At 49.6% G+C, this 26,413-nt stretch overlaps 1 protein-coding gene across 1 annotated transcript in view; it reads right to left on the bottom strand.

Moving 5' to 3' along the window:
• Window positions 1-24,355, bottom strand: part of LOC120932851 (aldo-keto reductase family 1 member B1-like) — a 105,809-nt gene extending 81,454 nt beyond the window's left edge. The window contains exon 1 of the mRNA XM_040345638.1: window positions 24,261-24,355. Coding sequence (XP_040201572.1) covers window positions 24,261-24,332 — 72 coding nt within the window. The 5' untranslated portion in view covers window positions 24,333-24,355. The remainder of the gene's footprint in view (window positions 1-24,260) is intronic.
• Window positions 24,356-26,413: the final 2,058 nt, after the last annotated feature.

Genomic DNA, 26,413 nt, shown 5'->3' with positions numbered 1-26,413 from the left:
ATTGTTGTTTCAGTCGGAGCAGGGCCTTCTCCACCTGGCCTAGAGCCAGATCTCGGAGTGTTGTGCGCAAACAGACTATCCTTTTAAGAAGGGGTATGGATGGAGAAGTTTGCAGTTGGATCTCCAGGTTCCTCAGGTCCCTCTCCGCCTGTACCTTAGATGCTCTGGCATCTTTTTTCATGGCTGAGGAGAGCGCCACGCAGCGCCCCCGAAGGACCGCCTTGTGGGCCTCCCAGAGAGTGGCCTGGGAGACATCCGGGGTGTCGTTTTCAACAAAGTAATGTTGTAACGTCGACTCCAGCTCCAACTTGGAGGGGCCATACTGGAGCAAAAAGTTGTTCAGCTGCCAGTGACATGGCCTTAGGTTGGGGGCACCCAGGTCCAGGGTCATGACCACCGGGGCGTGATCCGACCAGGATATCGGCAATATCCGGGCCTCCCTAGTAACGCGAAGGGTAGCGTTGTTAACGAAAAAGTAGTCTATACGGGAGTGCATGCGGTGTGGGGCCGAGTAAAACGTGAACTGTCTGTCCCCCGGGTGAAGGGCGCGCCATGTGTCAAATAGGGCATAACGTCTTGTGAGCTGGCGGAAAAGTTTAGAGTCCCTGTGGGCTCGGGTTTGCGGGTCAGAGGGGTTCATTACCTGGCGGTCAAGGGTCACCGACTGAGATAGGTTAAAGTCCCCGCCAATCAACAGATATTCATTAGGCGTCCGAAACAGGCGCGCGAGTACCCTAGAGAGAAAGTGAATCTGGTGGGTGTTAGGGGCATATAGGGTGCACAAGGTGATGGGTTGTGTTTGCCAGAGGCCTCTCAGGATGATATAGTGCCCCCTTGGGTCGATAAACGACTCGGAACACGTGAAGGGAGAACCGTGCTTGAAAAGGATGGCCACTCCCGCCCGCTTTCGGGGATTAAACGCCTGGAAAACCTGGGGGTATTGTCTGGCCGCAAACGCAAAGGCGTCTCCCTTGTTGAAGTGCGTCTCCTGAAGGAGGACAATGTCTGCCCCAGAATGCCTGATCTCCCTCAGGGCAAGGTGCCTCTTCCTATTCGAATTTAGGCCGTGGACATTAAGAGATACTATCTTAGCCATAGTCAAGGGTATATGCAAACAAGAGGCTACTTATCTGATCCAGTCGCGGGGTCACAACGGGGTTCACCTGAGGGGGGCGCCAGGACGCAGGAGCCGATTGGGTATCCGCCAGAGGCACGAGCCGGACCGTGAGAGCAGGGAGAGGGAGGGAAGGAAGGAGGAGTGAAAAGAAGGGAAGAGGAAGAAAAAAAAAGAAAGACAACAGCATTAAATGCACAACAATCAAGGTAACATAGTGCAAAAAGGGTCCGAATGCACCGCGCCACTCAGGACCCGGAGGGTTCCAATAAGTCCTCCCGACCAAGACCCCCCAGAAGGGGGAGGGACCAGGCCGGGGGGACATAGAGAACAGTTTCAATCAATAAACAGAGAAATGCAATCAGGTATCAAGGGAACTCTGGAAGGATAAACCTAAGGGGGGACAGGTGAACGGGAGAGCCGGTAGTCACGGGTCTCCAACAGTAAGTGCCCAATGAACAAACGGGTGACTAGTTAAGGGCCTAGGGGGGACTGCTAGTGTGGTTAACGGGGGGGAACCTGCCAAAAGAGTGACCAGGATGGGGTCCAGGGTCAACAGTTTTCAGCCATGCCTGGGGCCGGTGGAGACACGTGGGGAGCCCCAGGCATGGGGTCTTTTGGGTGGAGGGACCCTTTGCCAGACCGAGGGTGGCGGCGGTGGCGTTGCCACCAAGTCCCATTCTTGGAGGCGGGGAACAGGGATGTCCATAGTTTCGCAGAACGCCTCAAGGTCTTCAGGGTAGCGGAGCACCGCCGATTGTCCCTGCCGACGGGCAGTGAGGCTGAAAGGGAAACCCCATCGGTATACTATGTCACGTTCCTGCAGCGAGAGAAGGAGGGGTTGTAGGAGTCTGCGCTTCTGCAGGGTTATCCAAGACAAGTCCGGGTACAGCTGTAGTTGAGAGTTGCCAAGGACCACCTTCCTGGCGGTGCGGGCTTTTCGCATAATGTCCTCTTTCAGGGGGAAGGAGTTGACTTTGCAGATGATGTCGCGAGGTCTAGAAGCAGGGCCCTTAGGCCGAAGGGCGCGGTGTGCCCGATCCATCTCTATCGGCTTGTTCGGGGGCTCGCCCAAAAGATCGTTAAAGAGGGTTTGAAGGGTATCATGTAGGTCCTCGGGGCCCTCCGACTCAGGCAGGCCCCTAATGCGGATGTTGTTCCTGCGCCCCCTGTTGTCCAAATCCTCCACTTGGCGCTGCATGTCTCTAAGCATTAAACGATGGTCAGCGCCTTGCACCTGAGTACGATGGACCGCTATTTTGGTTTCTTGGATTTCCTCCTCCGCCATTTCTACTCTGTCAGAAAGGTGCTTAAAGTTGGCATGGAGAACCTGGATCTCAGCGCGGCAGGCTGATTTGACCTCCTCAATGAGCAGCCTGAAGTCATCTTTAGTTGGCATGGCCTGGAGGTACGCTTGCCAGGGTGGGTGCTCAGGAAGGCGAGGGTCAATCCCCTGATGGGGCTGGGAGGTTTGCTGAGGGGGGAGGGGACCCTGCAGTAAGTTCAGGGGGGCCTCACGCCGGACTGGGATCTCGGGGTGCAGCTGGGGCACTGAAGAGCTCAGCCATTCTGGGGGGTGACCTGGGGAGGAAGGGGGGGGCGCCTGTCTGTCCGCAGGCACCCCAGCCGGGGAGCCAACCATTCGGGCGTATGTTGTTGCTGGATCTGTTCCCCACACAGCAGGCCCGGGATCCATGCCCTGTGATAGTCTCTGAGGCTGGGGGGGAGCAGGGAGCAGGAGGGGCGCAGACTGTGGCCTGAGTGCACCAGGGAGTACTGCTTGTAAGGCCCCCGGTGCCCAGGCACTATCATGGACTGGCAGGGGGGGAAAGTCCTCCGATAAGGCAGGAGAGGCAGGGGAGTCAGGGCTCCCAGAGGTTAGGCCCGGATCCGAGGCCGTACGGAACAGCCTGGGGACAGTCCCTGAGCACTGTGTGTGCGGGGTCTCACTGGGGCCTAGTGAGGCCTGCCTAGATTCTTGCGGCGGCGCCGCCTGTGGTTGCCAGGACGGGGGTGAACTCACCGCTCCCGGGGCAGGTTGGTGGGGGATCGCTGGTCCCCAGATGGTGTCCGATGGTCCGCCGGAGAGAGCGGGTGGCTGAGGATGCGTCCCGGACTGGGACCTCGTGGGGAAGCCCGGCGCCATCTTGGATTCCCCGCCGCGAGGCATGGGGGGTGGCGAAAAGTACCCACGGAGGGTCGCAGAAGTTCCGGGCGGTGGTTGAGAGGACCCCCGGACCCTGGAGGATCGGGTGCGCCTGGATCCACCCATAAAAGCGCCGTCTGTGTCCCCGCAGCAGGCCGTTTCACTGTGGGCTGTGGAGGAGCTCAGTGCTCACACGTCCATACTAGGCAGCTTCCGGACACGCCCCCCCGACTTGTAGATCTTAATGAACTATGGGGGCGCTGGTGAGCACTCTCGTAGTCCCCCGATTTTCCTGCTCTCGGGTGCCAGCCTGTATGAGGTACGGGCAGACAGCTATCGTAAGTGCCTGCAGGATCCTAAAATCTGCTGTTCGCAGGTTCAATGCTTTGCAGGCTCCTTCGAAAGATTAAAAAAAAAAAAATATATATGTGCTTTAACGAAAAAGGGTAAACCTATACTTTAAAGGGTCAAAATAGCTGGCAGGTTCACTTTTAGCCGAGTTGCTAATCATTTTTGCTGATCTATGATAACCAATAGATGCAACCAATTCAAAGCCATTTATGAAACATAATATGGAACAGGAAAAATATGACCCGGTCTGGAAGTGGTTAAATGTAATTGCATAATTCTATAAGGATGGCTTTTTAGGTCCTGATCTGACAGGGAGGGGGAGAAGACAGGGGACACAGGAGATGGATAATTGACACAGCAGAAGCACTATGCATTATATTATGCTTTAAAGGAAAAGGATTTTTTATTTTTTTTGCGTTACAACCACTTTAGGATCATTGAACATACCGTAAAAAAATAAGACATCCCCCGAAAATAAGCCCTAGTGTGTTTTAGGTTGCCAAAATTAATATAAGACCTGGGCTTATTTTCGGTGAAACACGGTAAAAGCACACCCATCACTGGTCATTGCATGTATACAGGTAGGCCTTGAAATCAGCAGATAATAAACAAGAGACAAAACTAACTGCTGTGTAATGCGATTGCATAGCCACAAGCCACTTTACAGAATCTGCCCATTCCAGTCACAATACACCAGTAAAAGGCTTAATAACCACAAAATGCCTTGTAATCTGCTAACGATTTGGAGTCGATTCACACACTCAAAATTTAGGGATTTTGAAAACATTATGCAAAATGTAAAAGAGCTATTTTGGTCATATTTATTCTATGGAACACAGGAGTGCAGTCCATTCTGAACTCCTGTGAACTGTTAAGCTGACAGCAGGCTTAAGTCCAATGTCAGAGCCGACCCAGGTTCTGAAAAGATCCTGACCATATGGTTGGTATCCACCCAGAAGCCTGGATCGGCACCTGGATCCGCCTCTCAGGGATCCACTGAGAGCCTGAGCCAGTCCTTCCCATCCTCTCCACAGCCTAGCGCTCCTGTGAGCACTGGAGGGGAGAGCAGAGAGTCATCGACAGTCACCACTCTCTGCTCAGAGCGGAAGGAAGAACTGAGCAATCAGTGGTCTCACTACAGAGTCGTGGGGGGAAAGATGCAGCATCGGATCGATGATGCATCCACCTAGTTAGAATTTTATTTTTTAAATCCCAAACTGCTTTCAAGTGCAACACTCACCCCATGTGGACGCAATCACATTTTTTTGTCATAAACATATAGCAACCTATTTTAAAGCAAACATTTATACCTAAACACAAAATTCCACATCCCAAAACATCACTGCTTCGTTTGTGCAGGAAAATGGTCTTTTGTGAAATGACATTTTATCCCTCCTTCCTCCTGGTTCTCAAAAGCCTTACATCTCCCCCCTGGGAAAGCCACATTTTGAGTGCCTTCCAAGGAGATCTTGCCCATGTTGCGTGTGCAGCGTATGGGACCTGGGTTGGTTTTACTATTCTATAACAGCCTGTACAAGATCTCATAGGTACCGTATTTTCCGGCGTATAAGACGACCCCCTAATTTTCAAGGAAAAATTCTGGTTTTGGGATATACTCACTGTATAAGACTACCCCCTTCTTACTAGTCTTTCTGGAAGCTGAGGGGTAGCCGGAACAACCGCTGACAGAAACAGGCTTTTTCAAATCTCACTGTGCCATTACATTACATGCCTCGACTGTGCCATTACACAGTGTACACGCCAGCGGATCTGTTTCCGCGGATATTTCTCCCCTGGGATGGATTCCAGCAGATCGAATATTCGCTGACATGCAGAACAAATCCATCTGCTGGAGTCCATCCCAACGGATGGATCCGCTGGTCTGTATAGACTCACCGGATCCATCCGTCCGAAGGGATCCCCCGCATGCGTCGTAATGATTCGACGCATGCGTGGAATTCCTTATATGACAGCGTCGCGCACGTCGCCGCGTCATAATCGGCGCGACACGTCATCGCCAGAGGATTTCGGCGCGCATTTCAATGCGATGGTGTGTACACTCCATCGCATGAAAATCCGCCGAAATCCTCGAGAGGATTTATCCGCAGAAACGGTCCGCTGGACCGTATTCGCGGATAAATTCTTTCATGTGTATGGGGCCTTAGAGCCCCCAACAAGGCTTCGTGGGTAGTTGGGTGATTAGGTATCTCTGGGGGGGAGGAGACGAAAATTCCAGTTGGTATCCCCCTCTTATGACCACCAGGACAAACTGGTTTGGGGAGATTGATTCCCATTGCGGGAGAAAGGTCCCCAGTCTTCCTCCCACCCTGACTAGAGAGTCATGGGTTCTTAAGGGGCTGGACAGGAGGGTGAAAAATCACTCCACCTCTGCCTTTGCCCTTGGGGGTCTAAACCCTCTTTTGGCCTGCCGGTTTGGACGCCCCCTTACGTTTTTGCGGACGAAACCCCTTTCCTGTCTGTACCGAGGTTTTCCGTTTAGGAGGAAAGGCCTTCTTTTTGTCCGCTGTGCGGTCTAGCACTGCTTCAAGGTCTGGGCCAAAAAGCAGGTCACCTGTGAAGGGAATAACACACAACTTTGATTTAGAGGCGCTATCGCCAGACCAAGTCTTGAGCCAGAGGGCCCTTCTGGCCGAGTTAGCTAGAGCAGCCGATCTGGCTGACATGCGGACTGATTCCGACCCCTTGCAGGATAGTAGGGAAGGAAGATAGAATAGTTTCCTTTGCTGTTCCTGCTTCAATATGCTCTTGAATCTTAGAGAGCCAATGTTCCAGGCTGCGGGCTATTACCGTAACGGCTAGTTCTGGTTTTAGATTCCCGATAGTAGAGTCCCAAGTTTTCTTCAATAGGGAATCCATTCTCCTGTCCATGACATCAGACAGAACCCCTATGTCCTCAAACGCCAGATCTGTATTTCTGGACACCTGGGAGAAGGCTGCGTCTAATTTGGGGTTTTTGTTCCAGATAGACAAAGGATCCTCTGAGAAGGGGAATCTCCTCTTTAGGGATCTGGAAAAAAAAAGAAAAAAAAAAAAAAAAAGAAAAAAAAAGGGGTTTCCTTTCAGGATTGTGTAAACTGCCCCTAAGAGGTCCTCTACCTCATCCAGTGACAACTTATACCTGGAGGGCTTCCTGGACTCCCCGTCCCGGTCCTCTCCATCTGAACCCTCTTGGGAATCAGAGGTGGCACTATCCGGAAGAACCGGTTCCACCTGGGAAGGGCCTGCAGAAACATCTGCCATAGCTGCTGCGGGTATGACAGGTGCAGGGCCCTGAGCCTGTGGCTGGGTTGTAACCTGGGTGGGAACAGCCGGAGGCTGTAATCTTTCAAACAGGGATTTAAATAAGGAGAAGGTGGACGACAGCTCTTTTACTGAGGATGTGAGCCCTGATTCCTGCTCTAACTCACTCTCCCTGACTAAGGATTGTATACAATCCTTACACAGGACCTTAGTCCATGATTCTGGGAGGACATCCCTACAGGAGGCACATTTCTTCCTTGAGCTGTGCCTTCCACCACCCGTTTTTTCAATGGCCTTCTGAAATACAGATAGGGTAGAAAACAACATTCTTAGAAAAACATAAAATTGGTTACAACCCTGGGAGTGCACCTAGCCCCCTATAATCACTGGGACTAAGGACTCCCCCTCCCCTGGCCACCCAGGGGGCTTGCCTCCCCATGCATTGAACCCTACCTGGAGAGGCAAACCTAAGCTAGAGAGTGCCCCTCCCCAGGGTACTCTTACCTTAGGCTCGCTGGAGGTAGCGTCAAGTTGTCAGGGCTGGCTCCGGAGATGCTGCTGACATGACTGCAGGTGGCTGCTTGCTGAAGAGCCTCACTTCGCCTGTGCGAGATCCGACTCCCTCCAGCGTCCGCCCAGGCCTCCTATCAGCACCGTGACCCGGAACCGGAAGTCGCGGTGCAAAGGGGAGACATCCGCTCCACGCCGGAAATGACGTTACCCGCCGTCCGGCCCACCTCGGTTCAAAAAAATGTGCGGCCTGTATTAGCAGAGCAAGCCTCGATGTCTCCCTCGCTGCGCCCCAGTGGACAGAATAGGGGTCCCCCGCAACCAACAGCCGCGCTCGGCGAGGATGGGGTGGCTAATGGTGGGCATGCACCGCACCTAAGATTCAACTGAAAGCCTCTGCTTTCTTTAAGGTAAGACAAACGGCCTCAGTCCCCTGACTGATTCGGCCTAGGTTCCTAAGCACAGTGTCTCCCCACCGGAGGAAACACTAATACTGAGGTCTGGCAGGGGAAGCAAGAAATTTATGGGCTGGCGCAGTGTTTCCTAAAGGAAGAGGAGGAGTCTATCTCTCAATTGTGGGCTGTCCTGAAAGACGTAAAGGGAAAAAAAAACCTACGTTAGACTTACCAGTAACGGTATTTCTATGAACCTTCCAGGATGGCACACCTGAAAGATGAGGGCTCCTCCCTGCAGAAAACACAATCAATTGACAGCTTTTTATAAGTCCCCACCCTTCCCCTTGATCCGGAGTATGTATTAAAGTAATCCTGAACTGGTTCACAAGGGACATTGTTCCGTATAGGTACTTACCACCTAGCGTTTAGCTTGCCTTTCCCTCCACATAAGGCGGGAAGTAGGGCTGCTGTCCTGGAAGGTTCGTAGAAATACCGTTACTGGTAAATCCAACGTAGGTTTTCTCCTATCACCTTCCAGGATGGCACACCTGAGAGGATAATCAAGTAAACACAGGCCTAACTTCAGGGTGGGACCACAGCTTGTAGGACCTTTCGACCAAAAGCCAAGTCTTGCTGTGACAACATTTCCACACGATAGTGCTTCAGGAATGTATGATGACTGGACCAGGTAGCCGCACTGTGGATTTGTTCCCAGGAGGCTCCTGCTTTCTCAGCCCAGGAAGTTGCTAAGGATCTGGTTGAATGAGCCTTGATATTAGCTGGAGCTGGGACCCCGGCGCGCACACATAAGCCCCGGAGATAGCTTCCCTTATCCATCTTGAGGCTGAGGCTTTTGATGCCTGCAGTCCCTGAGCCCAGCATACAGAACCATTAGGTGATTGGATCTCCTAAAACTCTTTGTTCTCTCCAGATAAGTGAGAAGACACCTTCTTACATCTAGACAATGAAATTTCTTTTTTTTTTTTTTTTAAATACATTTTTATTGGAATTTTCACAGTACATTGGAGTAGGGCAGAATAATTTGATCCGTACACAGTCATGTACAAGTAAAGAAAAATATAAAATAGAAATAAACGCACAATTAAACCAACGGTACAGTGATTACCTGTATAACAATGTTACATTAGCAGGAGGATGTGACAGTATAAAACCTAGTGCTTGAAGGAGCGGAAGCAACATTTGGAGAATTAGAAATGTAATACGGAGCTAAAACAATGAAACAAACAGTAACCTCGGATATTAAACTGGCTGCTGAGGTGGCAATGGGTGATATTCACAGAGAAAAGGTAAGAAGGAGTCACGAACGTCAAGGAGTAACTAGCATATGGTGCCATGGTTCAGGGTGGCAGAAACATAGAAGGGTCAGACAGATTGGATACTTTGAGGCTGCCTAGCGAGTTTGCAAGGTTCTGTTTGAGATACCAATCTGTATAGCGGAATGGTTGCATGAGTGTTTGCAAATCCTCTTGGTCGAAGGAATGTTCCATGAATTTTCGCCATCTCGTAAAGAATCGTGAGGTGGACCGAAAGTTCATCACGATGGTGTCCAATCTCTCCAGATAGAAAAGTGACATGAGGGCTTTTTTCACCGCTGGTAGTTTTGGCGGTGATGGGTTGATCCAATTATACATTATAGTCCTGCGGGCCACCAGAAGGCAGACCTGCGTCCAGTGAGAGATGGGAAGCGAGCTCTTTGTCGATGGCGTGGTCGGGGGTGGGTCAGATCCGAATAGGCATAACAGGTAATGTCTGGGGACCCGTATTTTGGCAATCCTGTAGATAGAGGAAAAAACAGAGTCCCAGTATTTAACAATAGGTTTGCACTCCCAGAAGCGGTGGAGCAGCGTGGGGCGAGGGGTGGAACACCAAGGGCACCGCTCCTGGGTTGGTTCTGCTTTGTTGATACGAAAAGGGTAGTATGCTCTATGAATAATTTTGAATTGGGTCTCACGCCATGTTTCCGAAATTCCGAGTTTGTGCACTCGCCTGTAACCTTCAAGCATTTTCTCAGAAAGGCTCTCATCTTCAAATATTTGGGACCATTTCTGAAAGGGCTTAAGACGATACTTGGCAGACTGATGTTCAATAAGGTGAGAGTATAGGGTGGAGATGGAGTAGTCATTCCTGCGTAATACAGCATCAATAAAGGACTTTTGCAAGGGATCAGTCCCAGGGCTGTGGCATGAGCGTAAATAACTGACCAATTGGTGGTAGGAGAAGGCATGTGTCGCTGGTAGAGAGAATTCCCTTGACAGGGTTTGAAATGACTTAAACTTGCCAGGGGCATTGAGATACATTGATGAAATGTTGGTAAGGCCCCTAATGTTCCACTGTTCAAAGGCTTTGTGTAGAGTGGACGGGAGGAACATTGGGTTGCCTAGTATTGGCAGGTGGCATGAAACGCTGGAGGGCAACCCCAGCAGCCTCCGCACCTCCCTCCAGGCTATAACTGTATCCTTGATGAGTACACTTGACCTGAGGCACGTCGGTAATTTGTTGGGATTCGAATGAAGAATGGCTGGTAGAGCATATGGGAAGGTCCAGGCACCCTCGAGCACGGTATTGGGCAGGCCCGCCCCACCCTCAGACTTCGGGAGACATAGTTTTTGCAGGGCAATGCGTGGTTTCTTGCGAAACCATAGGAAGGCAGACAATGCTTTATGGATCTTTGTTACGTCAGAATGTTTCAATAAGAGAGGTATGGTCTGCATAGGATAGAGTAGGCGTGCAAACGACACCATTTTAAAGAGGTGACATCTCCCAAAGAGTGAGAGGGGGAGGGCCGCCCAAGCTTCCAGCTCCTTCACAATTTTAGATATTAACGGTGGGAAGTTCAGTGTATATAAAGTGGAAGGTTCTCGGCCGATGTGAATGCCTAGATATGTAATGTGGTGCGCCGCTATGGCAAAGGGGGATTGAAGTCGCCACTTGGCAGCCATTTTGGGCTGAAGCGGTAAAATTTCGCTTTTGTCAAAATTAATCCGAAAACCAGAACACAGTCTGAAAGTATGAAATAGTTGCCGTAACCTGTCAGGGGTTGTGTAGAAAATAACAATATGTCGTCAGCAAATAGGGTGGAACGGAGAGATTGGGGACCTATTGTAATGCCACTGACCCCGTCCGGGGAATTGAGTAGTCGTGATAAAGGCTCGATAGCAATATTGAAAAGTAGAGGGGAAAGGGGGCAGCCAAGTCTTGTTCCTTTCGTCAGGGGGATCGTGTCAGAGATAAAGTCAGGGGTGACCAGGCACGCAGTAGGGGATTCATACATTCGCTGTAGAAAACGCACAACTGGACCCGAGAAACCAAAATCTGTCATCACCCGGAACAGCCAGGACCAACTGATATTGTCAAAGGCCTTCTTGGCATCAAGTGACAATATGGCAACGTCTTGGTCTGGGTTCATTTTAGCATATTCCAACGCCATTAGAACCTTCCGTATATTTAGAGTGGCTGAGCGTCCCTGGACAAATCCTGACTGTGCCGGGTGTAGCATAAAGGGAAGTAGGTGGGCCAAGCGGGACGCAATAATCTTGGATAGTATTTTTTTCATCCACATTGATTAGTGAAATTGGGCGGTATGATCCCGGAAGCGAGGGGTCCTTACCTTTCTTGGCCAGCAATCTAATATGTGCCTGCGTGCCCGTAGGGAGATAAGGGCCCCCATCCCACATGTTTGCATATACATGCTTCAGTGTATCAGGAATAAAGTCTTTAGTTAGTTTGTAGAATTCGGCCGTGTAACCGTCCGGGCCTGGAGCTTTAGCAGAGGTCAAGAATTTGATCGTCTGTTGGATGTCTTCAACAGTTATGGGTGCGTTAAGAGCAGCTAAGTGGTCCTCTTGGAGTTTGGGCAGTCGTACCTTAGCCAGAAGGGCTTCGGCAGCGGGCTGGTCAGTCGGATCTGCCGAGTACAGAGTTGTATAATAGTCAACCAGTATTTTACTAATTTCAGTAGGCGAGGTAACCATGGTGCCAGCTGGATCCTTTAGGGCAGAGATATGGGTGGGCCGCCTTGGCCCCGTGCATAGCTTTGCCAGCAGTTTACCTGCTTTGTTACCAAACCTATGAAATTGTAAATTAGAATAGGAGTTTTTAACCAGTTCTTGTTGTTTCGGCCCAGAGGTCAAATTCTCGTTTGGCTTTTCTCCACGCGCGTATGTTATCAGGCGTACGGTGAAGTGTAAGTAGTTTGTGCGTAGAGTGTCACTCGCTAGCAGGTAATGTTGTCTGGCATTCCTAAATTGGGTGGTGTAGGAGATTATTTTCCCTCTTAGGAAGGCTTTACCAGCCTCCCAGAACAGGTTTGGTTCCGTAAGGTGTGGTTCGTTAGTAGAGGTATATTCCGTCCACGCTTCATAAAGCATGTGGCGGAAGTCCTCATTATCCACCAGGTATGAGGGGAAGCGCCATACGCGTGAGGGAGAAGAAGGTTGGGGATTAATCAATTGGACTGCAATGGGGCTGTGGTCTGAGATTCTGGCGTCAGCGATTTCCGAGTCGCATAGCAATGGGAGAAGTGTGGGGGAGGCAAAAAAGTAATCGATGCAGGAAAAAGAGTTGTGAGTAGAAGGTATAATCCCGGTCCGTCGGGTGTGCTAACCGCCACACATCAATTAAGTGCATGGAGTCTATGGCATGTGTTAAGAGCGTCGGGATCGAGGTCGGCTTGGCATGTCCGGTCGTTTTATGTGCAGTGTCGCCTACTCGGTCAAGTGTCGTGGACATAACTGAATTAAAGTCCCCTCCCACTAAATGTAAAGTACTCGGGGCAGCCAGTATCCAGGCCACCAAGTCCTGAAAGAACGAGGTGTCCGGCGAATTGGGTGCGTATATGTTAGTGATGGCTACGTCCTTGCCAGCTAAGGTCAGGTGTAGCGTGATTTTACGGCCTATCAGGTCAGTCTGAACGTCCTTAAAAGTGTGTCTCAGGTTTTTATGTAGGAGGTCCGTCCGAGGAGCAACGCGACTCCGCTTGTATGGTTGTTTGATCAGGCTGCCAGGCTGCTTGCGGGATGCAGAAGAAGTGGCCGGTGATGAGGAGGAGTCCTCTGCAGAGTTGGTGTGATCCATTCCGGCGTCGGCCGACGCAAGGTAGCGATCCGCTTCTTCAGGCGATGAGAAAGTGAGGTGCTCCCCTGACGTAGTTTGGATGCGCAAGGTGGCCGGATACGCCAGGGAGAATTTTACTTGATCACGGTGCAGAGCTGTGCAGATTGCGGAGAATGCCTTGCGCTGTTTCATCACCTCGATGGAGTAATCAGCAAACAGCAGTAGTTTTGATCCATCCAGCGAGAGGGAGCGCGTGCGGCGGAATGGCTGCATTATAGCGGTTTTATCCGCGTAGTTCAGATATTTAACAATGACATGTCTGGGTTTGGTGCGGCTCTCCATGTATTGACCGATGCGATGGGCGCGTTCCACCGTGCAGGGTATGCGGAGTCCCAGTTGCTCAGGGATAATTTTAGCACATATGTTAGCGAGCTGGTTGTTAGCAACTGATTCTGGCAGTCCAATAATGCGCAGATTGTTCCTCCTGGAACGATTCTCAAGGTCGTCTAACTTGCTCCATAACTCCCTGTTTTCAGCGGTTATGCGAGCTAAAATGGCGGACTGAGCAGTGGAATCATCTTCCAGGGAAAATATTCTGTCCTCTGTCTGTGCAATTCTCTGGGCTTGTGACTGCACTTCCAGGTGAAGCTGCTCAAGCCCCCTTTGTACAGCGGCATCTACTGTGGCAGCTAGAGTGGGTCCCAGCAGGGCGACCACCTGATGGGCAATGCCCGCTGGTGATGCGGGGTCAATTGCCTGAGTGTCCGGGGCAGTGTGCGGCTGAGGAGATTCCCCCGTATGCTGCGAGGCCGCCATCTTGGCTGTGCCTGGAGCCGCATCTCCCGCGGGAGGTGTGGAGGAGACCGCTCGAGCGTATGATCGCTCTACAAAGCGATCCATATGCGCCCGCTCTGGATCGGGGGTGAAGGAGGGACACCTCGAAGCTCTGGCCGGGCTCTGTGGCAGAAAACGGGAGGATGGCGGCGGGAGCGGTGTCTGTCTATCGCCCTCTCATGCGGCGCCGGAACCGGAAGTCAAATTTCTTTTCTTTCTTGTTCTTTGGTTCAGAACAAAAGGGACAGCAATATTATGTCTTGTGTCCTATGAAATAAGGATGCCACTTTTGGTGGGTACAGAGGGTTTGCTCTGAGAGTGATCCTATCTGGCTGTACCCTCAGGAAGGGTTCCTTCATGGATAGCGCCTGCAGATCCCCTACCCTCCTGGCTGAAGTAATGGCTAACAAAAAAAGCTAACTTTAAAGTTAGGAATTTAAGGGGAACCTCTTCTATGGGTTCGAATGGGTGTATAGATAACGCCTCTAACACCCTAGTTAAGTCCCAAGGCGGACAACTACCTTTAAGGATTGGAGAAACTCTTTCTCTTGCTAACAGAAAACACTTAATAAGGTCCTCTTTTGCCGATCGAGATAGACAGAGGGCCGCTATCTGGACCCGAAGGGTACTGACTTTTAACCCCAAGTCTACTTCATCCTGGAGGAAGTCCAGGATAACCGGGAAAGAAGTTGAAGTCACCTGTCTTTCTTTACCCCAGGAATAGAAAGTCTTCCAAATTTTTGAATAAATCTTCCTAGTCACTGGTTTTCTGCTCAAAAGAAGGGTACTTATCACCTTCTCTGAGCAGCCTTTACGTTTCAGGATCTGGCGCTCACTAACCAGGCCACCAGCTGGAAAAATTCCGGCTTTGGGTGAAGTACTGGCCCCTGCCTGAGGAGAGCCCTGTTCGGGAGCTTTAGTGGTTCCGCCACAGCCATGGACCTTAGACTTGCAAACCAAGCTCTCCTTGGCCACCACGGTGCTATCAGAAGGATCTGGCCAGGCGACCTGCTGAGTTTCTGAAGGACCCGCGGAATCAGGGCCAAGGACGGGAAGGCGTATGCTAGCCTGTAATGCCAGGTCTGAGTCAGTGCATCTAGACCTTCTGACTGTAGTTCTTGGGAAATCGAGAAATATCTCTTTACCTTTCTGTTTTGCCGGTTGGCAAACAGGTCTATTTCCGGATTTCCGAAGTGCTGTACCAGGGTTTGAAACACCTCTGGGTTCAGTTCCCATTCCCCCTGTCTTATCAGCTGACGACTGAGGAAGTCTGTTTCTGTATTGCTTGTCCCCCTTTATATGTATGCCAGAAATGGAGAGAACTTTTCCTTCTGCCCAGGATTTCCTTGGATAGTTCCAGTAGGGGACTGGACCTGGTCCCTCCCTGGTGACCCAAGTAGGCTACAACTGTGGCGTTGTCGGAGCTTACTTGGACTTCTTTGCCCTTGATGTCTTCCTGGAAGGCTTTTAGGGCTTCTCCTACTGCTCTGAGCTCCCTGTAATTGGAAGACCTGCGAGCTAGTGAGCTGTTCCATTGCCCTTGGGCTTTTTTCTTTCCTAGGTGGGCACCCCACCCCCAAGAAATGGCATCCGTGGTAACCTTTACCGGGTTCCACTGAGCCCATGGTCGTCCCTCCTTTAGGTTTTGGTGAATTGTCCACCACTCCAGGGATGACAGGACCTGAGGAGTGAGCAGTATCTCCTGATCCAGGTACTCTCTTCTTGTCCCAGGAGGACAGGAAGAAGAAATGAAGTGTCCTGGAATGAAGTTGTGCCCAGACTACTGCTGGTATACTTGCTGACATAAGGCCTAGGGTTCTCAGAACATTTCTTCTGGAGAGCCTGGGGGTTTTTATCAGATCCCCTGCCGCTGAGGCTAGTTTTGCCACTTTGTCTTCTGGCAAAAAGAGCCTCTGCTGCCTGGTGTCAACTATGTAACCCAGAAAGGTCTTGACCTGCTCTGGCTTGAGGGAGGATTTCTCTGTATGGATTATCCAACCCAGACTTTTTAGGACTGATACTGCTTTGTTGGTATTCAACATGACCTGGGAGGCTGACTGTCCGGAGATCAGTAGATCGTCCAGGTAAGGTATGAGGGATATACCCTGAAGGTGCAGAAAGCCACTGCCTCCGCTAGGATCTTTGTGAAGATCCTTGGGCTGGATGCTAGACCAAACGGTAGTGCTCTGAACTGCCAGTGGAGGACCTCTCCTCCAACCACTACTGCAAACCTCAGATAAGCCTGGTGATCCATGTGAATTGGCACGTGTAGGTAGGCATCTTTGAGGTCTAGAGTCGCCATGAAGGCTTTCTTTATGAGGTTCTTTCTTACCGAGTAGATACTTTCCATAGTAAATCTTTTGTATTCCAGAAACTTGTTCAGGTTTCTTAGATTTACTATCAGACGGTATTTTCCCGATGGCTTGCGGACTACAAATACTGTTGAGCTTTCGGTACTGGTACTACTTGTTCGGCCAATTCCTGGATACCCTCCAGGTATGGTTTAACTGGAATTTTTTTTACCTTTCTCTGATGACCTAGATCAGTGTTTTTCAACCTTTTTTGTGCAAAGGCACACTTTTTTCATGAAAAAAAAAAAATCACGAGGCACACCACCATTAGAAAATGTTAAAAACACTTGTTACACTTTTAAATTGACTCATTCCATTGCAGACATGGTGATTTAATATTTCTTTTATATATTATAGATGGGTTATTATTGATAATGATAACTGTATACTTCAATAGTGCAGTTTGGCCGCAGCGCAGGTGTAGCGGTTTTCATGTGGTTTCTCATAAACTTCTATTATGTCTATTCATTTTTGGTACATTTTCTGAAAGCACACCAAAAATGAGGGACATAATTTTAACAGGAGTCACTTTTGGGCACAGATTGAGCCAGGAAATAAAGAGACATATATTGGATTGTTTTAACATGGACAGTAATCTACCATATATTCTTTTTTAAATGTCTAAAGAATATTGTGACCCAACCAGTCAATAGTGACTCATTTCTATTAGGGTTGTCCCAATACCGATACTAGTATTGGTATCGGGACCGATTCCGAGTATTTGCGGGAGTACTCGTACTCCCGCAAATACCCCCGATACCAATATAGAATACAAACCCCCCCGCCGCCGCCGCCGCCGCCGTGACGCCGCATCCCGCCGCCATTCGCCGCCGACTGTGTAATACGCCGGGAACATTACAGCTTTGAATAGCTGTAATGATTCGCACCGCGCATAGACACTCCCCCTCGCTCGGGTGAACTGTCCAATCCCGAGCAAGGGGGAGTGTCTATACGCAGCGCGGCGCCAATCATTACAGCGATTCAAAGTTGTAATGTTCCCGGCGTATTACACAGTCGGCGGCAGCGGGGATGCAGGTAAGCGGGACATGGCTGCACGGGGGGAGACGCTGGATGGGGGGAGACGCTGGATGGGGGGAGACAATGGCTGGATGGGGGGTGACAATGGCTGCATGGGGGGAGACAATGGCTGCATGGGGGGAGACAATGGCTGCATGGGGGTGACAATGGCTGCATGGGGGGTGACAATGGCTGCATGGGGGGAGACAATGGCTGCATGGGGGGAGACAATGGCTGCATGGGGGGAGACAATGGCTGCATGGGGGGTGACAATGGCTGGATGGGGGGTGACAATGGCTGGATGGGGGGATACAATGGCTGCATGGGGGGTGACAATGGCTGGATAGGGGGTGACAATGGCTGGATGGGGGGTGACAATGGCTGGATGGGGGGTGACAATGGCTGGATGGGGGGAGACAATGGCTGGATGGGGGGAGACAATGGCTGGATGGGGGGTGACAATGGCTGGATGGGGGGTGACAATGGCTGGATGGGGGGTGACAATGGCTGGATGGGGGGAGACAATGGCTGGATGGGGGGTGACAATGGCTGGATAGGGGGTGACAATGGCTGGATGGGGGGTGACGCCGCATCCCGCCGCCATTCGCCGCCGACTGTGTAATACGCCGGGAACATTACAGCTTTGAATAGCTGTAATGATTCGCACCGCGCATAGACACTCCCCCTCGCTCGGGTGAACTGTCCAATCCCGAGCGAGGGGGAGTGTCTATACGCAGCGCGGCGCCAATCATTACAGCGATTCAAAGTTGTAATGTTCCCGGCGTATTACACAGTCGGCGGCAGCGGGGATGCAGGTAAGCGGGACATGGCTGCATGGGGGGAGACGCTGGATGGGGGGAGACGCTGGATGGGGGGAGACAATGGCTGGATGGGGGGTGAAAATGGCTGCATGGGGGGAGACAATGGCTGCATGGGGGGAGACAATGGCTGCATGGGGGGAGACAATGGCTGCATGGGGGGAGACAATGGCTGCATGGGGGGAGACAATGGCTGGATGGGGGGTGACAATGGCTGGATGGGGGAGACAATGGCTGCATGGGGGGTGACAATGGCTGGATGGGGGGTGACAATGGCTGGATGGGGGGTGACAATGGCTGGATGGGGGGAGACAATGGCTGGATGGGGGGAAGACAATGGCTGGATGGGGGGAGACAATGGCTGGATGGGGGGTGACAATGGCTGGATGGGGGGTGACAATGGCTGGATAGGGGGTGACAATGGCTGGATGGGGGGTGACAATGGCTGGATGGGGGGTGACAATGGCTGGATGGGGGGAGACAATGGCTGGATGGGGGGGTGACAATGGCTGGATGGGGGGTGACAATGGCTGGATGGGGGGAGACAATGGCTGGGGGAATACATTGCTGGATGGGGGTGACAATGGCTGCATTGGGGGAGACAATGGCTGCATGGGGGGTGACAATGGCTGCATGGGGGGTGACAATGGCTGCATGGGGGGAGACAATGGCTGCATGGGGGGAGACAATGGCTGCATGGGGGGAGACAATGGCTGGATGGGGGGTGACAATGGCTGGATGGGGGGAGACAATGGCTGGGGGAATACATTGCTGGATGGGGGGTGACAATGGCTGGATGGGGGGATACATTGCTGCATGGGGGGAGACAATGGCTGCATGGGAGGAGACAATGGCTGCATGGGGGGAGACAATGGCTGCATGGGGGGAGACAATGGCTGCATGGGGGGAGACAATGGCTGGATGGGGGGAGACAATGGCTGGATGGGGGGATACATGGCTGCATCTGTGGGGGGACATCGCTGCATTTGGGGACACATTTTTAAAAAAGTATCGGTATCGGCGACTACTTGAAAAAAAGTATCGGTACTTGTACTCGGTCCTAAAAAAGTGGTATCGGGACAACACTAATTTCTATGATTAGCCCTGGCTAGTGAGTTGTTAAATGAGCCTGGCTCTTGAAAGGCCTTCCAAAGAATGTGATTTAACCCCCCCATGGTGTAATGAGGGGGGGGTGGAGAGTTTGATTGTTTATGTGATTTCTGTAACCGGTTATACTGCACATAAGGAAGCTAAGAAACCATTAAAAGTTAGTTCATATTTTGACGCAGTAACAGAGCTTGTCAGTCTCGTTATTGAGGGAATTCTTATGAAATGGATCGGGTCTGCCTGTTGGTTGGAGTGTCGATAAGCTGTCTTGAATGGAATATCGTGAACGGATTTAACCCCTGTCCCATTTGGGGTTCCGTTACAATAATATAAGTCTGAGAAACCACATGAAAACCGCAGGTACATTGCGCTACACCTGCACTGCGGCCAAACTGCAGTATTAAAGTATACAGTTATTATCAATAATAACCCACATAGCCCATGTAAATATATTACATTTAAAATAAATCACCATGCCTGCAATGAAGTGAGTCACTGTGAAAGTGCCAAGTGTTATGTATTTTTTTTTATTTTATACACATCATGCCTGCAATAAAACTATTCACATTCAAAGTGACGTACAAATACTTTCACCTCTATTTCTCTCCCGTTCTTCCCCCTCAGGGAAAAGCGCGCCAGGCAGAGTCTGATCCCGGAACCCGCGGCTCTCACGTCACACGCAACAGTGCGTGCGCCCGACCCTCCCATAGCAACCGATGACGTATTCGGTTGGCAAGACGCGGTCGGGATGCCCGCACAGCTAGCACAGCTTCCCGAGTGTCGGAAAGTGAGTTTTACACAGCGGATTGGCACCGCTAGCCGTTACATCAGATAGCAGCCATAGCTGCCTATATTGGGGGTCATTTTGCCACGGCACACCAGGGGACTCTTCACGGCACACCAGTGTGCCGCGGCACACTGGTTGGGAAACGCTGACCTAGATAGGACATCATCCAGGCCTTTGCCAAACAATAGTGAACCCTGAAAGGGAATGCCACAGAGTTTACCTTTAGATGTCACATCTCCTTCCCAGGCCTTAATCCAAACAGCCCTTCTTGCTGAATTGATTAAGGCTGCCGTTTTAGCTGAAGCCCTTGCGGACTCGATTGCTGCATCCGCCAAGTAGGCAACAGCCTTCCCTATCACTGTTAGGGACTCGATAACCTCCTCAGAATCTGTATTCTGGGACATGTGCCCGGTAAGCGTCTCCACCCATATATCTGTGTTCCTGGCTACACAGGCTGCTGCCAAGGCTGGACCCATGGCTGCTGTATTAGCTTCCCAAGCCTTTCTAAGGAGGGATTCTGTTATGCGGTCCATCAAGTCTTTGATATTGCCAGCGTCCTGAAAGGAGAGCTCAGACAACTTGGTGACTTGCGACAAGGCCGCATCAAGTCTAGGGAGCTTAAAAAAAGGTCTCCTCATCCGACTGGTGAAAGGGATATCTTCTTTTTCAAGTTTTTTGTCTGATAATTCTCCTTTCAGGTTCTTTCCATTCCTGTAGGACTAGCTCCTTAAGGGATTGGTGGAGAGGAAACACCCTGGATTGAGTGTTGCTCAACCCCCTATAAACTTTATCCTGTGCTGAGGTTGCCTAAGGCTTAGGGGTTTCTGGGATCTCCTCTGTGGCGTAAATTGCCTGGAGGAGACTGTCAAGATCTACAGCGAAGAGGTGTCTCCTTCGTCTCATATCCTCCTGGAGCTGGCTAAGGAAGTTTCTATCTGCCTCTCCCTCTGAGCTGTGTCTTGATCTGACCTGACTTACTATATCACTTTCCTCTTCCTCTGTCAGACCTAGAGGGAGCATTTGTGAAGGTGGGAAAAAAGGTACTGGGTCCCCCCGAAAATAAACTTTCTCGAGAGGATGTGCCTTCCCTAGGGGCGAGTTCCTCTGTGTCAGGATTCTGTACTGACTGCCCAGCTGCTTCACGAAAAGCTTTAACAGTTGCTAGCATTTCCGTCTGCATGGATGCAAGAAAAAACTTTTCATCATTGCATTCCTGCAAAATTATTTATGCATTTATAGCAAAAGGGTTTTGAGTGGGACTTAGGGAGTTTATCCTTACAGTTCCCACATCTCTTAGAGGAACTATGCCCTGTTGCGGCAGGAGACTGAACTGAGGCCTCCTGGGTTCCGCTGGGGGATTCTGTAAGACATAAGACATAAAACATAATATTACTCCGTCTTCCCCTGAGACTGCTGGTGAGACTGGGGAGAAAAAAAAAAGGGGGTAAGGCGAGATGGAATCCAGATTCCTGTTCTGGCTGTTCCCTGAAAGTCAGGAACTCCCACTCCCCTTCCTGGCTGTCGGTACCTCTGGAGGGGCTATCCACAAGCCGACCGCTTCCACCGCTCCACGCTGCCGTTCAGGCACTTCCAGGTTGCGCTGTGGGGAACTGCCAACTTCCTGTGACGCGGTTCCTGTTTCTCTCAGTGAGAGGCCTGGAGCGCAGTGCTCCTAGTAGGAAGCAAACCCCGGGAAGGAGAGAGCAATTCAATGGTGGCGTTTCTTTTTGCACCTCAGCGATGGCTCGCCTTCCCTGCAGCTCAGAGCGCTGGTGCACGCCTGGGGCGACCTGTGAGTGGATCAAGCTCACAGGTTAGTTCAGCCCTCCCTGGCCTCCCTAAAACCCTGTCTCAACAGGGGTACCTTTCGACCCTCCCCGGTCTCTAGGTTTAAAACAAAAATGTCGCTGTGTTCGGGAGAAACACAATCAATACTGGGGATCAAGGGGAAGGGTGGGGACTTATAACAAGCTATCAATTGATTGTGTTTCCTGTAGGGAGGAGCCCTCATCTCTCAGGTGTGCCGTCCTGGAAGGTGATAGGAGAAAAAAAAAAAAGTTTTTTTTTTTAAACTTCTCTCTTTATAGCTCAATAAAAAAAAAAAAAAGACTGCAGAGGTCATCAAATACCATCAAAAGAAAGCTCCATTTGTGGGGGAAAAAAAAAAAAAATTAAATATTTCATTTGGGTACAGTGTCGCATGACCGCGCAATTGTCATTCAAAGTGTGACAACGCTGAAAGCTGAAAAATGGCTTGGGCAGGAAGGGGGTGAAACTGCCCTGTATTGGGGTGGTTAAATTGGAATCAGTGGGAAGAATACTAATTAGATTGGTGGAGGTGTCTCTTTGATCTGTCACGGCTCTTTGGTGTCAATATCCACGTTTAACCACTTGGGATCCGCGCTATGGACGAAAGACTTCCACAGCGCGGCTCCCAAGTGCCGAGTGGATGTCTTTGGACGTCCTGCTTGTTTACATTCCCCGTGCGCGCCGCTGGGAAACAACGTGCCCGGCGCATCGCTCGGGAGCCGATGCGTGTGCCTGGCGGCCGCGATGTCTGCCAAGTACCCGCGATCGGCGGTGACAGCAGGGACGTGGAGCTCTGTGTGTAAACACAGAGCTCCACGTCCTGTCAGGGAGAGAGGAGACCGATCTGTGTCCCTTGTACATAGAGACACAGCATCGGTCACCTCCCTCAGTCAGTCCCCTCCCCCCACACAGTTAGAACACACCCAGGATACACATTTAACCCCTTACTCACCCCCTAGTGTTAACCCTCTTCACTGCCAGTCACATTTATACAGTAATTAGTGCATTTTTATAGCACTGATCGCTGTATAAATGTGAATGGTCCCAAAATTGTGTCAAAAGTGTCCGATACATCCGCCGCAATATCGCAGGCCTGTCAAAAAAAAAGAAAAGCCAATTTTGTTTGGGAGCCACTTTGCACGACCACGCAATTGTCAGTTAAAGCGACGCAGTGCCGAATCGCAAAAACTGGCCGGGTCCTTTACCTGCCTAAAGGTCCGGGTCTTAAGTGGTTAAGTAGCAGTTTATTTTTTGATTTATGGTGTGTATATCTCACATGTAAAACTGTTATATGGTCACCTACAGTTTTACTACTAGTCACACATCGATATTTTTTTTTTTTTTAACCAAAAAATGTTATTGTCATACAAACCGACAGTACAGGTATACAATAAATTGTTCTAGCATACAGAGCTAATCTGGACCCGAAAGCCCTCACCCGGATGGGGGGGGGGGGGGACATGAGCCGTGACTGTACGCTTTATTCTAATAAATGCAAAGTGAAAAGAGTCCTTAGGACCATAGTCTATAACCCAAGCCATGCCCGGGTGTCTGTAAACCTGCAGTACAATACACAACAGTAGGGGAGAGGGAGAGAGAAAAAAAAAAAAACAAAACACGGAGCAGAGCGAGGAGAGGAGTAGAAGGCCAAAAGAGGAGAGTAGGAGGTCCACGCAGGAGGGGGTCTTACAATGATAGTAATGCAGTATCAAACCTAGAAGGGTGGTAGTATGTAATTCAGGGCTGCCAAACCCTAAGAAACTTGTCATGCGTGTCAGAAAGGACAGCCGTTAGTTTCTTGTTAACCATGACATCGTTCAGGTGGTTCTTGATTACCTCAAAGCTAAGTGTGGGGGTTTTCCATGCTCTCGCAATTGTCAACCTAGTTGCTGTAAAGACTTGCTGGGCTAGTTGCCTTTCTGGACGTAATAATTCCATAATGGGCTTACCAAGGAGAGCTACATAAGGGTCCCTTTTGACATTAATCTGAAATAGATTGCGGAGGAGTGTAGATATTTCTTTTTTTGATAGTGCTGTATATTTGCATTTGATCGATCTCGCTCTCCACACACACACACACACACTTATGAAGGCACACCGGCTAATCCATGGAGGATACAACAGTGACAGGGTGTAGAGAACACACAGATATGGAGACATAGAACACTATGGGGTTGATTTACTAAAAAGGAAAATAGACTGAGTATATGAGGTGACACTATTTCACTTTGCAAAGAATACCCAATCACATGCAAAGGGAAATAAAAAAAAATAAAAAATGCATTTTTGCATACACATGATTGGATGTTGGAAGTTAGCAAAGCTTCCCCTCATTTACTAAGCTCTGGGGCAAATGTCCTTGCAGAGTGCCCAGTCTATTTGCCTTTATAAATCCATCTCAATAGGGTTGAGTTACTGCAAATCAACCGCATTGATACAGAACACAGACACTGAATATAGATATACAGGTGATTACAGACCATATACATGGAGTAGATATAAGAAGTGATGTGTGTTTTTGCGATGTGTGTGTGATATAGTGGGGGGGGGGGGGGGGGGGTCAGTCATTTCCTATAAATAGGAGTTATAGAGGCAAAGGGGGGGTCCCTGTCACACACAGGCAGGCCTCTGTAGGGAGGGGGGATTCCATAGAGGACAGGGTGGCACGAACCCAGAATAGCCCTCACCTGCCATGTGCCCAGGCCCAGGATAGGCATCTTGATCCCGGTGCAGAGCTCCACAAACAGCGGTCCCTCCATGTCTTCAGCAGCTCTCAGATGACTGACTGACTGACTTGCTCAAGCTGCAACGGCTCTTTGTAAAAACTAGGCTTGGCTACTGAATCACTGAATCGAATCAGTGAATCAACTCACTACAGAGTTTGAATGAATCGAATCATGAATGTGAATCTGATTCAATTCATTGTCAAAGATCCTCCCCTTTCAGGATGTGTAGGGAGCTGAAAAAACCGCAGCCTCAGCTCATGATTTGTAAAATTATCTATAACATGATTATGTGAGCCATCAAGACTTCAAGTTTCTGAATAAATCACAGAGCACACAAGGTTCTCTTTTGTATGTCTGTGTGTGAAGCAGGCAGCAGCAGCTAGTCAAGTCCAGTCTGTGATGACACTCAGGAAGAGAGCACACAAGTATCAACGTTATGTTTTGTAACATGAGCTGTGTGTGCCAGCAGTATAACTCCTGATCTATGAGTGACTCGTCTGAGCACAATAGGTTCATGAGCTGTGTGTGAGCCAGGAGAGCAGTATAACTCCTGATCCATGAGTGACTCGTCTGAGTACAATAGGTTCATGAGCTGTGTGTGAGTTAGCAGAGCAGTATAACTCCTGATTCATGAGTGACTCGTCTGAGCACAATAGGTTCATGAGTAGTGTTGAGCAGAATACGCCATATTCGATTTCGCGATATATCTCGAATATATATTCGAATATTCGAGATATATTCGCTAAATTCGAATATTCGTGATATTTTATCGAAATTAAATGATTGCGATTTTTCGCTATTGCGAATGCGAAAATAATTGCGATTTTTCGCCAACTGCGGTAGGAGCACTCTGATTGGCTCAGAATATTCTTGATATTTTTTTGAAATTTCGCAAAATGTGAATGCGATATTTATTGCGCAATTTCGACAAATGCTGTAGGAGCACTCTGATTGGCTCAGAATATTCGTGATATTTTATCGAAATTTCGCAAAATGCGAATGCGATATTTATTGCGCAATTTCGACAAATGCTGTAGGAGCGCTCTGATTGGCTCAGAATATTCGTGATATTTAATCGAAATTTCGCAATATTGCGAATGCGATAATTATTGCGGAATTTCCCCAAATGCTGTAGGAGCGCTCTGATTGGCTCATTCTGAAATCAAATATTCGAGATATTTTAGCGCAATTTCACAAAATGCGAATGCGAAATTGATTGCAGATATTTCGAAAACTGCTGTAGAGCACTCTGAAATCGAATATTTGTGATATTTTAGCGTAAAAAATATTGCGATTGCGATATATATTGCGAATTTTCGATCGCGCATGCGCAATCGTGCGAACAACACGCGCCCAACACGCGACCATTTCCTGGACCCTTGCCAGTTTCCAACTTTATGATCGCAATAGCAGATTAGCAGAATGGTTGGAAGCAATTTCACACTCTCTGAGGAAAAGATGCTGATTTGTGTAAGTATTTTGACCACTGTTATTTCATTATCTTTAACTGCATTTTAGTCTAGTTTAAAAGTTAGTATATAAGATCAGATATTAGTATTTCCCAAACAATGTGTCTCCTGTTGTTACAAAACTACAACTCCCAGCATGCCTGGACAGCTGCAGACACCCTGGTTGGTAAATGTGTATTTAGGCACTTTTCTTTTTTATTTAGCATAATGAATTTAACATTTTTTTGGACATAGGACGTATGCGAACGTCCTGACTTCAGGGTCCTCAAGGCCCAAGGACGTTCGAATACATATTGCCCTTTAGATGTTGCAGAACTACAACTTCCAGCATGCCTGGGAATGCTGGCACTTCTAGTATTGTAAGTTCTGCAGGCCCACATTTTTCAGACCTTTATGCACGGGTCTCTAAACTGTGGCACCCTAGATGCAGCAAAAGTAAAATTCTTAGCATGCACTGACAGACCGTGGCTGATGGGAGTAGTAGTTTTGCAACAGCTGGAGGTGGACTGGTCTTGAAACCCTGAGTTAGGTAACAAACCCGTAGTGTTTTGCAACCATTCTGCCTCCAGCTGTTTTTTTTTCTGTTGAAAAGCCTGTGGCGTGCAAAACACAACCCAAAAACTCCACCCGGTGCAGGGAAAAATG

This window comes from Rana temporaria, chromosome 3, assembly GCF_905171775.1.
Source record: "Rana temporaria chromosome 3, aRanTem1.1, whole genome shotgun sequence".
Lineage (NCBI taxonomy): Eukaryota > Metazoa > Chordata > Amphibia > Anura > Ranidae > Rana > Rana temporaria.
The sequence above is the reverse complement of the archived record's forward strand: the minus strand, read 5'-3'. Positions and strand labels throughout refer to the sequence as shown.